Source organism: Camelus ferus, chromosome 5 (genome assembly GCF_009834535.1).
Source record: "Camelus ferus isolate YT-003-E chromosome 5, BCGSAC_Cfer_1.0, whole genome shotgun sequence".
In the NCBI taxonomy this organism is placed as follows: Eukaryota; Metazoa; Chordata; class Mammalia; order Artiodactyla; family Camelidae; genus Camelus; species Camelus ferus.
The window spans coordinates 73,376,176-73,391,389 of NC_045700.1; the positions used below are offsets into that span (position 1 = coordinate 73,376,176).

Genomic DNA, 15,214 nt, shown 5'->3' on the forward strand with positions numbered 1-15,214 from the left:
TATTATGGGTTTTCTTTTGCCATATTTTTCATTTTTCTTTGCCTTTTTTTCTCATTCCTCTCTTCTACTAGACTGAGTTTTTTTTTTAACATTTCATCTGGCTAGGAAGAAATACATTCTATTTGTAGTATTTTAGTGATCAACTAAAATTGTGTAATATGCTTAATAACTTTATATTTTTAGTATTTATAGCCTTTTAACCAATAGACATTTCCAGATTAGTTCAAAGGAAGTCAGATTACTGAACTATCATATTTAATGTGTTCCAGAATAAAGGTTATTACCCTTTTAAAAATATTTTAATCAGGAAAATATATAATTAATCATATTTTAATTGAATGTATTAAGAGAATAGGACAATGACTCCAATCTGTAACAGTCATAAATCTGGTTTTGAAAGTTCATCTTCATGTTCAATCCCACAAATCGCACAGTGACTGTCAGCTAAGGAGAGTGTATACATACAAGGCATGGCCTTATTAGAGGAGGTTAGTACTGCTTTACCCACACCATACACTAAGAAAATTGGCATCATCCATTTCCACAGTTGTTCCCAGAGCTGTCCTGCTTACCCAATGAGTCTTTCAGGCCTCTGCAGATGTTTCATTCAAAAATCCTTAATGACTTGAAGGCAAGGCTCATCTCTCCTTGGAGCTATAATTTTCTTCTTGCAGATCGTATGTTCGGTTTCCAGAAACATCCTGACATCTGATACTATCCTGTTCTTAAGTGAAGAGCTGTGGACTTTAAAATCCATGGTGAGTACACTGTGTCATAGACAAAATGGGATTGAAACTCAGTTCATAGCCAAGGGTGGAACTTCTATACTATAGTCTCGCCTTACTTTGGTGAAGATCCAAGTAAAGCTGAAGCTGCCAACAGCTATTCATGAAAGGAGGTACAGTACAGAGTATATTATTTCTAGTTGTCAAGGCCATAGGAAGATCCTCTTGGTGTGTAGCTCTTCCTAATCCCCTTTCCTCATCATGGAAATGTAAGTAGAAACTGATTAATGTGATACAATCTTAAGCAGGGTATTTTAAATATGGTTAACTATTCTATTAGATGGTTCTGCTTAATTCAGAGGATCTATAATGGGTAACCTAGGACTACCTGAAAACTAAGAAGTCAATTTCACCTCTAAACTGGTTAGTCCCTTCCCCTAAACTCAAAGTAGTTCTTGATGATAGAAAAAAATCAGCTTAAGCTGGACTTCTCCTATCTTGTCTCAAAAAAAAGAGTCACTCTCCTTTAAAGGTGAAAGTCCCCACTAATTAACTTCCATTAACTTGGTTGTTACTATTCTGGCCCTTCCAGCAACATTAACCTCCAAGTTTATTGTGTCCTATTGATAGAAATTAACCAATCCTATCCAAAGCTCCTGCAAGAGGAAGGGCAGGGCCAGCTGTGTTGTGCTGAAATGACATACTTCATACTGTCTTAGTTTTGCAAGGGACTCCAAGGCTTTCTAGAACTGATCCCCCTAACCTGTACTCCTAGTTACCCCAGCCTGTGCCCTAGCTCTCCTCAAGCTCTCTGAACTAGTAAACTTTTTCAGCAAAAACAGACACCTAACTGCCACACCCTTTTAAGCCCACTATATTACTCATTCTGGCAAAAGATGAGGGCAAGGACCCATCAAGGTTTACAGCATCCCAGACCTCAGCAGGAAGAACGGTTGTTCTACACCTGGTAGAACTATGGATAGGGGAGAACTGCCTCCAAGAGGCAATTACAGATTATCAGACAGCAGCTTTATGGACCAACTCTTAGTCAAGAGGCCTGGCCTCTCCACCGTAACTCAAGGTTACATTAATGCAGGCCGACACTGTAACTATACACTCTCTTAGGGGTGAAGCAATCAGAGGTCCAGGAAACCATCCCTACCATAATGCCCAAGGAGTAATCTGTCAAATGGTTGGTACTGCCACCTGCTACCCAAGCCACTTGTGATGGTAAGTCATCCTAGTTGGAGGCCCACAACCTGACCAACTACTGGCTTTACTTCAGTTTCAGAAATTCCCAGATCTAAAGAGTTACGTGCCAATCACAAGTACAACTATGGGAGGAAGAAACAAAGGCCTGTGCCTCAGAGCCCATGTCCCAGCAGAGGCCTTCTTGAGTTTCTCAACTTAATATTCAATTTATCAGGCTCTTCTCAGCCCTGACAGTCACACAGGTGTTTAAAAAAAATAATGAGGCCTACTTCCAGAATAAGTATGAGATTTCATTGAAATGAAACTATTTATTATTGCTGCCTATTTTTGGCCTCCATTTAGCCATAGGCTTTCTGTCTTCTGAGGTGCCTAATCCTTGAGTTCACTTGTGGAATAGCCCTCTAGTATACAATGGTGCCACATATACACTGCCTACAATTTCTTGCATGACTTCATAGATAAGGCTGTAATCTACTGGGTTGACAGCTTATTACTTTACTTTGACATCCCATGAACACCTGCTCAGTGCTCTGTCACCTCCTGCAACACTGCCTCCAAGAATACTCCAAAATGAATATTTGAAAGCCTTAGGATCGTATTTGGGAGAAACTTCCTTTCTGGTCAAGGAATCCACACGATGCCAGATAAGGTGTTAGCATTTCTGGAATAGGGGAATTCTTAGATGTCTCAAGTTTATTATCATCATCTCCCACAAGTGATTAGGATGCCTTCTCTTGGAAGTGCATGCCCTCCAGTTTTAAGTTTCACCTGTCTTCCACTTGCCATTCTTAAACTGCTGGATCAAACTAAACATATCAACTCAATACCCAAAGAATATTTGCTTTACCTATTTTGCCTCCTAGAGAATCCAACTGGTTCACCTTCATATCACCACAGAGTAAGTCACATCCAACTTACCTCACTTCTTCACTCAAAATACCCTGTCTTCTGTAATAATTATGCCCTCTCCTCTTTGGTTCCCCTGTTTTCTTGTGTCCTCCAGTACCACAAATACTCTGGTAGCAGTTAAGTGCCTGCACAAATGAGACTGCACAAAAGGAATTAATACCCAGCAAGCCAAGGTCCAGTGTACTGACTGGCATTAGGCCATGGGGAAGATCATTCAAGAGGAAGACACTGTCCCTTCATTCATGATAGTGACTGTAAGACCGTTATAATGGCACTTCTAAGGCAGAGGTTATCAACATTTGTTTTCCAAGTCTGTCTTCCTTCATCCATGTAAACATATCCCATCTCTTTCCCTGCTCTGCTGTCCAGCCCTAGATTATTACACTCCATCTTAGTTCCCAGGAATCTGCCCTAGTAATCCCAGCAGGAACTGGAATATGTCATATGGCAAGCCGAGGATTCCATTATGAAGAATAAGGAAGATATGAAGGAACATTGGTAGAAATGGTCCTTCCACCTTTAGAATGCCTTCAAGCATTCTTTTCTAAGCAATTTTCCAAGCAGCCAGAAAACTCTCACAACACCAATTAATAAACAGAAATGAGCTGAATAAATCTGGGGGAACTACCAGCATTAATAGTTTACTTCATAGTGAGCCCTCTCTGCTTTGCTACCATGCTTAGAATGGATATCTCAAGGCAAGTTCTCATTTTAAACTTTGCCCTTGCTATCCAGTCACCTATAAGATACAATGCTGGCTTACTGTGTTGTAGTCATTGTATAAATGATACCTTAACATCTTCTTTGTGATATTCTCTTATGGAGACTTGGAGAGATCCCTAAATCCAGTTTGAGATTCCTGGAGCACTGATCACTTCCTCCCTTCACCACCACCTTCAACAAATGCAACAGAACAGATCTGAATAAGGTACTTAGAAACTTTTAAACTTTAATAAGTTAAAGGAGCAAAAGAAATAATCAGTAAAGAGTACTTGAAAGTAAATGTATTAACATTTATAATAGCTATTCCACAATTTCTATATTGTGTTATAGTTCCTGACTGACCAAAACAAATCATATAAGGTAAATTATGTATGTGGATAACAAAAAAGACCAAGAAATATAGAGAAAATATTGCCTTTCTGAACTATCTACAAATTTTTTTAAATCATACCTATAAACCTGTTGTTATAAAAAAAAAACTTTATCATACCAAGTACCTCAAGAGAGCTTTATAATTTATCATATAGTCCAAACTTGATACATTTACTTATCAGCTTACTAAACATTTAAGAGTAAATACCCTTTTTCAGTAGTCTGATAAAAACTGAGGATTCTGATCTTCTTTCAAAGCTTTCTGTAAAACAGCATGGTTGCAGTTATCCTTATTTTAAATAAAGGAACAAAATTTTTCTTTAAATTTAAATTATGCAAAATTAGGAGGGAGAAAATTTACTCTAAATATTCTGAAACCTCAATGTTAAGTAATTAAATATGTGAGACTAGAGCCATCTACTGGTTGAAGTGTAATGTTACAAAGCACAACTACTGTACTTTAGCAAAGAAGAGAGTCACAGTTAAGAGCTGAAAATATAAACATGGGCAAAAATCACGTAGTCTAGGACACTGGTTTTTAACGGTTTAATGAAACAATCTCTTTTTAATAGGAGACCCAAAATATATAACAAAGTAAAAGCTGAGGTAGGGGGCCTCCAACCCCCACTCTCATTAATTTGCCCAGCAGAGGCCAGGCCAATGAAAAACAAGCCATGAGAGGTAGTATTGGGCAAATAACGTAGCTGTGGTTTGGAAGGAGGCACCAGGAGAAGGAACAGTATCAGCAAAGTTGTCTCTTACCCATATTTCCCCTGGAGATCTCTTAGAGACACTGGGGTACAAAGGACAGTGGTTAATGGATACAGAGAACTGAGGAGTAGGGAGTAGGCTCCTGAAAGGCTACAAACCTCTTTTCACAGGGACGTTATTTATGTGCTCGTTTGACACAACACTTTAGAAGACATTAGTATAACTTTCCTGAAAATGCAAAATAAGAAAATAATACATTTGCTTTTTTACCACAAGCTAGTAAGAACTGAGTTTCTAGGTCTTATGGGCTTTCACCAGCCAGGCCCTGGACTGGTCCAGTCTTGGAAACAAGACCCCAGTTTCAGGTCCCAGCCTCCTCCCTTCAAAAGGGCATGGATGTCCATAGAATCGAGGCAAGAAATAGAGCTCTCCAAGGCCCCTCTCTGTGGCAGAGACCCCTAACCTAGACAGAAGCTTGTCAGCCAGGCTTGGGGTGACAGGCTGGAGCAAAGTTCCAAAGATTCGCAAACATTCCAAGGCCACATGAAGCACAGTACCCAGCCAGGGAGCATCTACTGGGCTCTCCCAGTTCAGTTTCCATGGTGCATGCCTTTGGACAAAGCCATTAGTTTGCCGGACGCAGGTGGACACTGCCTCCAGAGCCTTATAGATCTGAAAGTTATCATAGTGGTCGGCTACCTGCTTGGGCAAAGTGGTCACTGCGCTCACCAGAGCATAGTCCTCTGCCTGAGCACGAACTGATGCCCCCCCCAACCCTGGCTCACTGGGGAAGCAGGTAGTGCAGAAAGCCGGATAGGTCCCAGAAGGATTTATTCTGTTGGCAGTGCATCTGTTCAAGAGCCCTCCTAAAGAGTCTGCCAGCTCAGCATCCAACAACTTAACAACTTTTTCATCATAGTAATCACAGTCCCAGTTGGGGACTCCCTGCCGAAGGAGAAAGTAGCGAAAGCCATCCACAGTATAGCGATCAAGGCAAGTCCTGGGATCCACCACATTGCCCAAGCTCTTAGACATCTTTTGGCCACAGACCGTCCAGTGAGAGTGGACATAGATGCGGTGTGGTGGGTTTATACCGGCCCCTAAGAGGAGGGCAGGCCAATAGATAGCATGGAATTTGAGAATGTCCTTGCCTATGATATGAGAGGTGGTCGGCCACCAAGATTTGAATTCAGCGTTTGGGTAGCCAATTACAGTAAGGTAGTTGACCAAGGCATCCAGCCACACGTAGATGGTCTGCGAATCGTCCCCGGGCACTGGAATACCCCAGTGCAAGTGGCTACTCCTTCGAGAGACGGATAGGTCCGGCAGCTCCTCCTCCAGCCACTGAAGGACTGCGTGGTGGAATGGCTCCGGGGTGATTGCCTGGGGGTCGCCCCGCAGCCACCTCTGGAGAGGCTCCCGGAACTGGGAAAGCCTGAAAATATAGTTTTCTTCCTTGGTCCAGGAGACTGGATGCCCGCTCTCCAGAGATACAGGACACAAATCCCCCGACGGGCCCGGCTGCCTGGTGACCTTGGCTTCAGGCAGGAAGCACTCGTCGGAGGCGCAATACCAACCTTCATAGAGCCCCTTGTAGAGAAGACCTCGAGCCTTCAGCACCCTCCAGAAATGCTGCACAGCCACCCGGTGTCGGGCCTCAGTGGTGCGGATGAAGTCGGTGGAGGAGATGTCAGCCTCCCGGAAAAGCTGCTGGAACTGGGCAGACACTCGGTCGCATAGCTCGGACGGGGCCAGGCCCGCAGCAGCTGCTGCCTGCTGAATCTTCAGGCCGTGCTCGTCCGTCCCAGTGGAGAATCGCGTAGCAGCGGCGCTGGGAACTCGGAGGCGATGGTGGCGGCACAGAGCGTCCGCCAGCAGTGCCGAGTACAGGTGCCCGATGTGTGGCGCCGCGTTCACGTAGAAAATGGGTGTCGTGAAGTAGGCGCGCGCGTCGCCTGTATCGTCGCGGACACAGAGAGCGCCCGAACTGTAGTGGCGTAAGCTAAAGTCCTCCAAGAGCGAGACCCTACTCGCCCCCGCGCGTCCTAACAGCCGAAAAGCAGGAATTCGCAGCATGGTTCCGGCGGACTGAAGCAGCGGAGGGGGCGTTCTAGAAGCACGTGTGAGGGGCGCATGCGCAGCCGGGCAGCACCGCCGCTTCCGGCCAGAAAGCCAATGAAGTCCCGCCCGAGAGCCGGCCCGCCGCCGGCCCGCCCGCGCTCTCCCTCCGCCCGCCGCCGTACAGCGGTTGTGAATTGTGGGAGCGCGCAAGAGAGGTAGCTTAGAGGAACCGGGTGTGTGGCAGGTTACGAAAGCAGTTAAATCTTTACCTTTCTGTACGTACTGCGTGTCCTGCCTTGGGTTGTAATTTTATGTTAATAAGTCTGGCTTTTTTCTCCAGGCTGAGTTGCTTGTGGGCGAGAATGTTGTATTCAGGTATTACTCAAACAGCAGTCAGTGGCACATTGCAACAGTATACCCTTTACATATGCCCTGGTCAACGGAAGGATTTGACATAGCATATAAATTTTACCTCAGAACCTAGTTGGCACAGTAAATCCAGAAGGAAGAGGGGGAGGGAGGGAAGAAAAATAATGACCTAAAGCACTTGACGGAAGAATAAGAACTGAAAAAGTAAGAGAAATCTTTCCTCCAAACACAATTTTTGTTGAATCAACGAAAGAGGTAGACTTGTGATGTGCCCAATCTTTGCAAAAGATTACTGAGATCCAGAAAGCTGGAATGCAATATGACATACTCTCATCTTTGGTCTGTGAGTGGCCATCTTTTTTTTAAGAAAGGAATATTCTTAAGTCCCATCACCCCTCCTGAATGAAAAACTCGGGGGCAGCACCTAGCAGTCTAGGTATTAATGAGTTTTCTAGGTGATTTTGATGCACACTAACGTTTGAGAACCACTGAACTAGGAGATTACCAATGATTTCGATCAATGTGCTCCTTTTCTGCGTGTCTTCCTGTCTTCCTCCCAGAGGTAATCATTGTCCTGAATTTTGTACTTTGGCATTTATGTTATTACGTACATAGTATGTCTAAGTAACATATTGTTTAATTTTGCTTGCATTAAACATTCTAAAAAAGGATATCATACTACATGTAGTTGATTGATCATGTTTTGCCTATAACTCTTATTAATTCATTTTGACTGCTGTATAATAATTTGTTAATTGAGGCATGTAGTGAGTTGGATCTAATTGCTGTAGTGATATAGAAAGTAGACCAATCAAATGCTCTGTAGGAGTTACAGTAGGTACAGCAAATTTCCTTTGGGTGGTTAGTTGATGTCCTCTATTTGATCCGGCAGTTTAAGAAGGGCAAGAGGATAGGTAAAACTTAAAACTGGATGGTATGTACAGGACCCTCCAGAACCAGAAGGCAAATCCAGACTAAATATCTGAGAAGTCAGGTTCTCCAGAAATTCTTCCCTGCCCCCAATTCCTTTTTTCCCTTGTCTGGGGAATCAACTCTTCTACATACATACATGCTATTTTTTTTTCTCCCATTTTAAAAAGAAAAAAATTTTCAGCCTCCACTAATGCTCCATTTCTTTTCTTCCCTTTATATCAGAACTCCTTGAAAGAAATGGCTGGAAATGCTCATTTGAGAGGTTCAAGTTTTTGGCTCTCAGAAACAATACTACTATTAACTTTCTCATATCTCCCAGTACTTATATGCTAATATTTCTCATGGGTACATATCTAGGAGGGCTATTGCTCCATCACAGAGGATGTGAAAGTTCGATTTCACAAGGTTATGCTATTTTCCAACATGATTAAATAAATTTACATTCCCCTCAACAACATACCGTTAAAGACATCTCCCCAATACTTGATATTATCTACTTCTTAATTTTTTCCAGCCAAATAAGTATAAAATGTTATCTCACTAATATTTATAGAAACACTATTCTCAATAGCCAAAAGGTAGAAACAACCCAAATAGCTAGTATCTTCAGATGACTGGATAAACAAATATGATATATCCATGCAGTGGAATACTATTCAGCCATAAAAAGGAATGAAGTACTAATAAATGCCACCACACAGATAAATCTTTAAAACATTAGGCTAAACGAAAGTAACCAGGCACAAAAGACCACATGTTGTAGATTCCAGTATATGAAACATTCAGAACAGACAAATGCATGGAGATAGAAAGGATATTAGTGGTTGCCAGGGGCTGGGAGAAAGTTGGAATGGAGAGTAAAGGAATGCTTAAAGGATATGAATTTTCTTCTGGAAGTGATGAAAACTTGATAGTGGAACTTGATAGTGATGATCATTGTACAATATTGTGAGTGTATAGCTGACCCTTGAACAACATGGGTTTATACAGTTGTATGCAATTTTTTTCAATAAACCCACACTACACAATTCACAGCTGTAGAACCACTGATATGGAGGGCCTACTGTAAAGTTATGGTTGGGTTTTTCTCTATACGGAGGGTCTGTGCCCTTAACCCTGATGTTGTTCAAGGGTCAGCTGTACTTAATGCCACTGAATAGTTTAAAATGGTTAAAATGGTAAATTTTACATTATGTGTATTTTACCCCAATAAGATGTTATCTCACTGTGGTCTTGATTTGCATTTCCCTAAATAGAAGTAAAGTCAAGAATCTCTTCATATATTTATTAATTACGTATGTTTCTTTGCCTGTGAAGTAACTTTTTAGATTTGGGGCCTATTTTTATTGGCTTGCCTTTTTATTTATTTGCAGGAGTTCTTTACATATTCTTGATACTGTTCCTTCAATGGTTGAGATATCATCTATCAATTTGTCCTTTCACATTAAAGGGGCTTAATGAATAGAAGTTCTTAATTTTAATATAGTAGAATTTATTAAAATATATCTTATGATTGTCATTTTACAATTAATTATTTAGGAGTATTTTATGATTATCTTTTTTGCCTTAAAAATACACAGTACTCTGATGTCATGATAAATATTTATCCATATTTTCATATAAAAGTATAAACTTTTTGCTTTTGATGTTCAAATTGTTTCTGTAGAATTGAAATTTTTATATATGATATGAGACAGGGATCCAGTTCTTATCCATATAGATAGCTAATTGTTGCAAGTCCACTTTCCCACTGATCCGCTAGGCCACCTCCATCATATGTTAAATTTCCACATATGCATATTTATGTTTCTAGACTCTTTATGCTGTTCCATTGGTTAATTTGTCTATGCCTTGCTAAAAATAGCTTTAATTACTATAGCTTTATAATAAGTCTTAATATATAAAGAACTAATCTTTCCTCATTCTTCAGAAGTATCTTGGACATTCTAGGCCCTTTTGTCTTCCACATAAATATTAAAATCAACTTGACAAATTTTATGCAAAAAAAAAAAACCTGTTGGGATTAAGGTCACCATTGCATTAAATGTATAGCTCAATAATAGGTATTAAGGGGTTGGGGGGAAATATACTTACAATACTAAGTGTTCCTTAAAATGTCTATGCATATCTCTCCATTTACTTAAGTCCCCTTAAATGCTGTTAAAATTTTATAATTTCTACATACAAGTTTGGCTTATATTTTGGTAGATTTATTTCTGAAACTGCATAGTTTATCAATAATGTAAATGGTGTCCTTTTCTGAAAATTATGTTTTTTTAATTATTTGTTACTGGTATATGAAACTGATAAAACTAAGATATTCTGTTTAAAGGAAGAGTGCTTGGCCTCCCCTCATGATCAAAGCCCAGTCTTGTCACCAAAGTTGGCACCTCTTTGGAACCAGAGGACTCTGTATACATAGTTTGAAAATTTCCCATCTAGAAGAATAAATAGTTAAGAATAGTCAGTATGTTTTAAAGAATAATAATATTGTGAACTGATGGATATTGAAAGATTAGAAAGCCATAAAAAAATTTTAATATGTGATATTGAGAAGCCAGACTAGAGAACTAAGTGAAAAGTTAAAATACAATTCTTAGTCTATATAGCTATGAAATATGTGATGAGTGTGGCATTTCTAATCATTAAAGAAAGAATGGCTTTTTCAATAAGTAGTACTTTCAAAAAGTCACTAATGACTTAGGAAGTTTGATTATATTATGAAACTAATAGTATATTAAATAGTTAAAACTCAATGTTATTCTGCTAGCTTGTGAACTCTGGAGAGCATAAACTGGCTTTTTAATCTTTGTGTCCACATAGTGCCTTACATACATAGTATGCACTCCATAAAACTATTGAATTTATTTGGGGGGATCAGGGCCAGATAAAATAGATTGGATTTCAAAATTACTATTATGCAAAAACTTTTCCCTGTAGGAAACGGGTTGGATGATACATATTATCTCTCAGAAGCTTTAAGACTGGTGAACTCAAGTGTTCCAAACTTGAGTAGTAACTATGAGATTAATATGCTGCCAGTTATGCAGAGTGTTTTCATAAGGTTTATTCATTCATTCAAGGACCAAGTGAGTCCATCCTAGAGCATAGATAAGAACTGATAATACATCTGCATCATATCCAGCCACGTAAGCGTCTGCACTTCGGAAAACCCCCTTTATGATACAGAACTGAAAGCTATCCCTGAAATCTACAACTGGCTGCAAATATAATTCAATACAGAAAAAATGAGCAATGTTAGAAAATGTTTATTTCAAAACTGTATCCTGATTACTGTAAGTATTCAATATATGACAAGCCTGGGGACACACAATTGGTAAAAGCTTATCTATGAAAATAAATGTGGCTGTGACAATTGGGTATCAGAGTGGGAAGGATTGACTTAGATCTGTATTTTACCCTTTGTATTACAATTTCCAGATACATCAGAGTTAAACAAGAAGTAAGGGAGGGGGGATGAATAGATGGAGCACAGATTTTTAAGACAGTGAAAACTACTCTGTATGATACTATCATGGTGGGTACATGTCAGTGTATGTCAAAACCCATAGAATACACAACATTAGGAATGAACCCTAATCTAAACTGTGGACTCTGGATGATAATGTTGTGTCAGTGCAGTTTCACTGATTGTAACAAATGCAACAAGATGATGCTAGATGTCAGTGGTAAGTTGTGCATGTGGGGAGACAAGGGGGTATATGGGAACTTTCTGTACGTGCTGCTCAATTTTGCTGTGAACTTAATATTATTCCAAAATATCAAGTTTATTTATTAAAAAACAAAAACAAAACAGAAAACAGAACATGTGTCTCAAGTGGAGAAATATACTATTGAAGAAATGTACATTTTTCTTAAGTACAAAGTGGAGATGTGGAAAAAATTTTTGACTAAAAGGGTTTGTCTAAAAATGTACAAGCATTGAAATGGAAAGATATCCCATGCTCTTAGATTGGAGGAATTAATATTGTTTAAATGGCCATACCACCCAAAGCAATCTACAGATTTAATGCAACCCCTATCAAATTACCCAGGACTTTTTTCACAGAGCTAAAACAAATAGTCCTGAAATTTATATGGAATCACAAAAGACCCAGAGTTGCAAAGCAATACTGAAGAAAAAGAATGAAGCTGGAGGAATAACCCTCCCAGACTTCAGACAATATTACAGAGCTATAGCAATCAAAACAGCATGGTATTGGCACAAAAACAGACATATGAATCAATGGAATAGAATAGAGAACCTCAAAATAAACCCACACACCTATGGTCAATTAATCTTTGACAAAGAAGGCAAGAATACACATGGAGAAAAGACATCCTCTTCTTCAGCAAGTGGTGCTGGGAAAGCTGGACAGTTGCATGTAAATCAATGAAGTTAGAATACTCCCTCACATACATAAAAATAAACAAAATGGCTTAAAGACTTAAACATGACACAAGAAACTATAAACCTCCTAGAAGAAAACATAGGCAAAACATTCTCTAACATAAATCTTAGCAATGTTCTCCTAGGGCAGTGTACCCAGGCAATAGCAATAAAAGCAAAAATAAACAAATGGGACCTAATTAAACTTACAAGCTTTTGTACAGCAAAGGAAACTATAAATAAGACAATGTATGGACTGGGAGAAAATACTTGCAAATGATGCCACTGACAAAGGCTTAAGCTCATACAACTCAATAACAAAAAAAAAAAATAACCCAGTCAGAAAATGGGCAGAAGCCCTAAACAAACATTTCTCCAATGAAGACATACAAATGGCCAATAGGCACATGAAAAAAAAGCTCAATATCACTAGTTATCAGAGAAATGAAAATCAAAACTACAATGAGGTATCACCTCACACCAGTCAGAATGGCCATCATTAAAGAGTCCACAAATGATAAATGCTGCAGAGGGTGTGGAGAAAAGGGAACCCTCCTACACTGTTGGTGGGAATATACTTTAGTGCAGCCAGTATGGAAAATAGTATGGAGATTCCTTAAAAAACTAAAAATAGACTTACCATATAATCCAGCAATCCCACTCCTGGGCATATATCCAGAGAAGATTCTAATTTGAAAAGATAAATGCACCTCAATATTCATAGCAGCACTATTTCCAATAGCCAAGACATGGAAGCAACCTAAGTGTCCATTGACAGATGACTGGATAAAGAAGTTGTGGCATATAAAACCCATTACAGTGGAATACTACTCAGTCATAAAAAAGAATAAAATAATGCCATCTGCAGCAACATGGATAGACTTGGAAATTGTCATTCTAAGTAAACCAGAAAGAGAGAAAAATATCATATATCACTTAACATGGGAATCTGAAAAAAAAAAGACACAAATGAACTCATTTACAAAACAGAAACAGACTCATAGAAATAGAAAACAAACATGGTTACCAAGGTGGAGAGATAAATTGGGAGTTTGGGATTTCCAGATACAAACTACTATATAAAAAAAATAAACAACAGGGTCCTATGTATAACGCAGAGAACTGTATTCAATATCTTGTAATAACCTATAATGAAAATATGAGAAGGAATGTATATGCATAGCTGAATCACTATGCTATACACCAGAAATTAACACAACATTGTAAACCGACTATACTTTGATTAAAAAATATGTTTTAAAATAATGACAAAAGCAAACAAAAAAATGCACAAGCATTAAAGAGGTATGGAGCAAATATATGTGATAACCAACAAAACCTTACTGACCAAAATACAGTTTTAAAGAAAAAAAAATCTAAGGTTAATACCTTAAACAGTTTATAGCCAACCACATATTTCTATAAGTAATATAAATGAATTATTTACTCATTAGAATACATTTTCTCTTGCTTATTACTTTCTGATTTCCTTGTATGTAAACTACTTCCTTTGACCATTTATGAAATAGAATCTAAGTATTCAGGAAATAATCCAAAGTAGGGGGAAAAGTAATCTTTACAAAATTCTTCACCATAAAACTTTGGAAATAGCCAAAATTCTACATATAAAGCACTGTATTAATACAGTGAAATCCCATTTAATTGTTAAAATAGCAGAAGTGTGTGCCATATTGATACATGCAAATGTGTTTTGAAACATCATTAAGCATCAAATAAAATTTTACTCTGTTGGACTTTGGGAGAGAAAAATGATTAAGTGATGGATCACCATCTTCCTTAAAGCAGCCATTGTGATCCATCAAAGGCACAAACTAATGTCACTTACCTATTTCAAACTCCTCCTTTGATTTTTCCTTTTGATTATTTGATTCTCCTCTGTTGCCTATGAAATAGTCAAAATCCCCTTTGTGTGGCATATAAAAGCTGTTACAATTAGCTCTTGCCTCCCTTACAGCTTAGTCTTCTTTCAGAGTTTATGTTCTAGTGATTCTCAATTGCTTCGTGTCTCTTCAAGTCCATGCCATGCTGTTTCATGATTCTGTGACATTGCCCATGTTTTCCCCTTTTCCTGGCACGTGCTCCCCACCTTTCTCTATCTTACGCGTATTCATCCTTCAAGACAGCTCAGAAATCACCCTAAAGCTGAGTTAGAGCACCCTTCTTGAGTTTCTAAAGCACCCTATGCATACTTCTAACTTAGCAGCTACCAAATCAAATTGAAATTATCTGTTTGTAAGTCTATCTTCCACATTAAGCCTTAAGTTTCTTTAGGGCAGAGGCCATGTTTAGTCAACTTGTGTGCCCAGCGAGCATCTAATTTAGTGCCAGGAATATAGCAGGCACTTAACAAATATAATGAGTACTTAATAATCTTCCAGCCACTGCAGTAGGGACTAGTGAACTCCAGATAGTCTACGTCTGCTATCCAGAAGCTCATAGCCCGTCCTACAAAAGAGGACATGAAGAATGACAGGCTTGAAAGCACTGGGAATAGTCAAATGAGTCACACTAGGTCAGTCTGCTGTCTTTTTAGCCAAGTTTACCCAGAAGTTGCTTACCACCATGCTCATCCTTGAGAATGAATAACTGTGGAATTTTCCTCTGTGAAAAACATTTCTGAGAAGTAAACTATTTAAAGACAAGCAAGCAAAAGGAAGAGACAAGAGGTCATAGGGATCTACAAACTAAATAATCCAGCTCCCTTTGAGAGTTTTCATGTGTACTCTTCAATGTAATTGAAAAATCTTTCCAGGTTTGTGTTCCCTAAAATCTGAAATGTGATCCAGGT

At 39.0% G+C, this 15,214-nt stretch overlaps 1 protein-coding gene across 1 annotated transcript in view; it reads right to left on the reverse strand.

Annotated features, from left to right (window-relative positions):
- MARS2 (methionyl-tRNA synthetase 2, mitochondrial) overlaps positions 1-6,796 on the reverse strand; it is a 39,566-nt gene extending 32,770 nt beyond the window's left edge. The window contains exon 1 of the mRNA XM_032480118.1: positions 573-6,796. Within this exon, the coding sequence (XP_032336009.1) occupies positions 4,947-6,728 (1,782 nt within the window). The 5' untranslated portion in view covers positions 6,729-6,796 and the 3' untranslated portion in view covers positions 573-4,946. The remainder of the gene's footprint in view (positions 1-572) is intronic.
- Between the last annotated feature and the right edge of the window lie 8,418 nt (positions 6,797-15,214).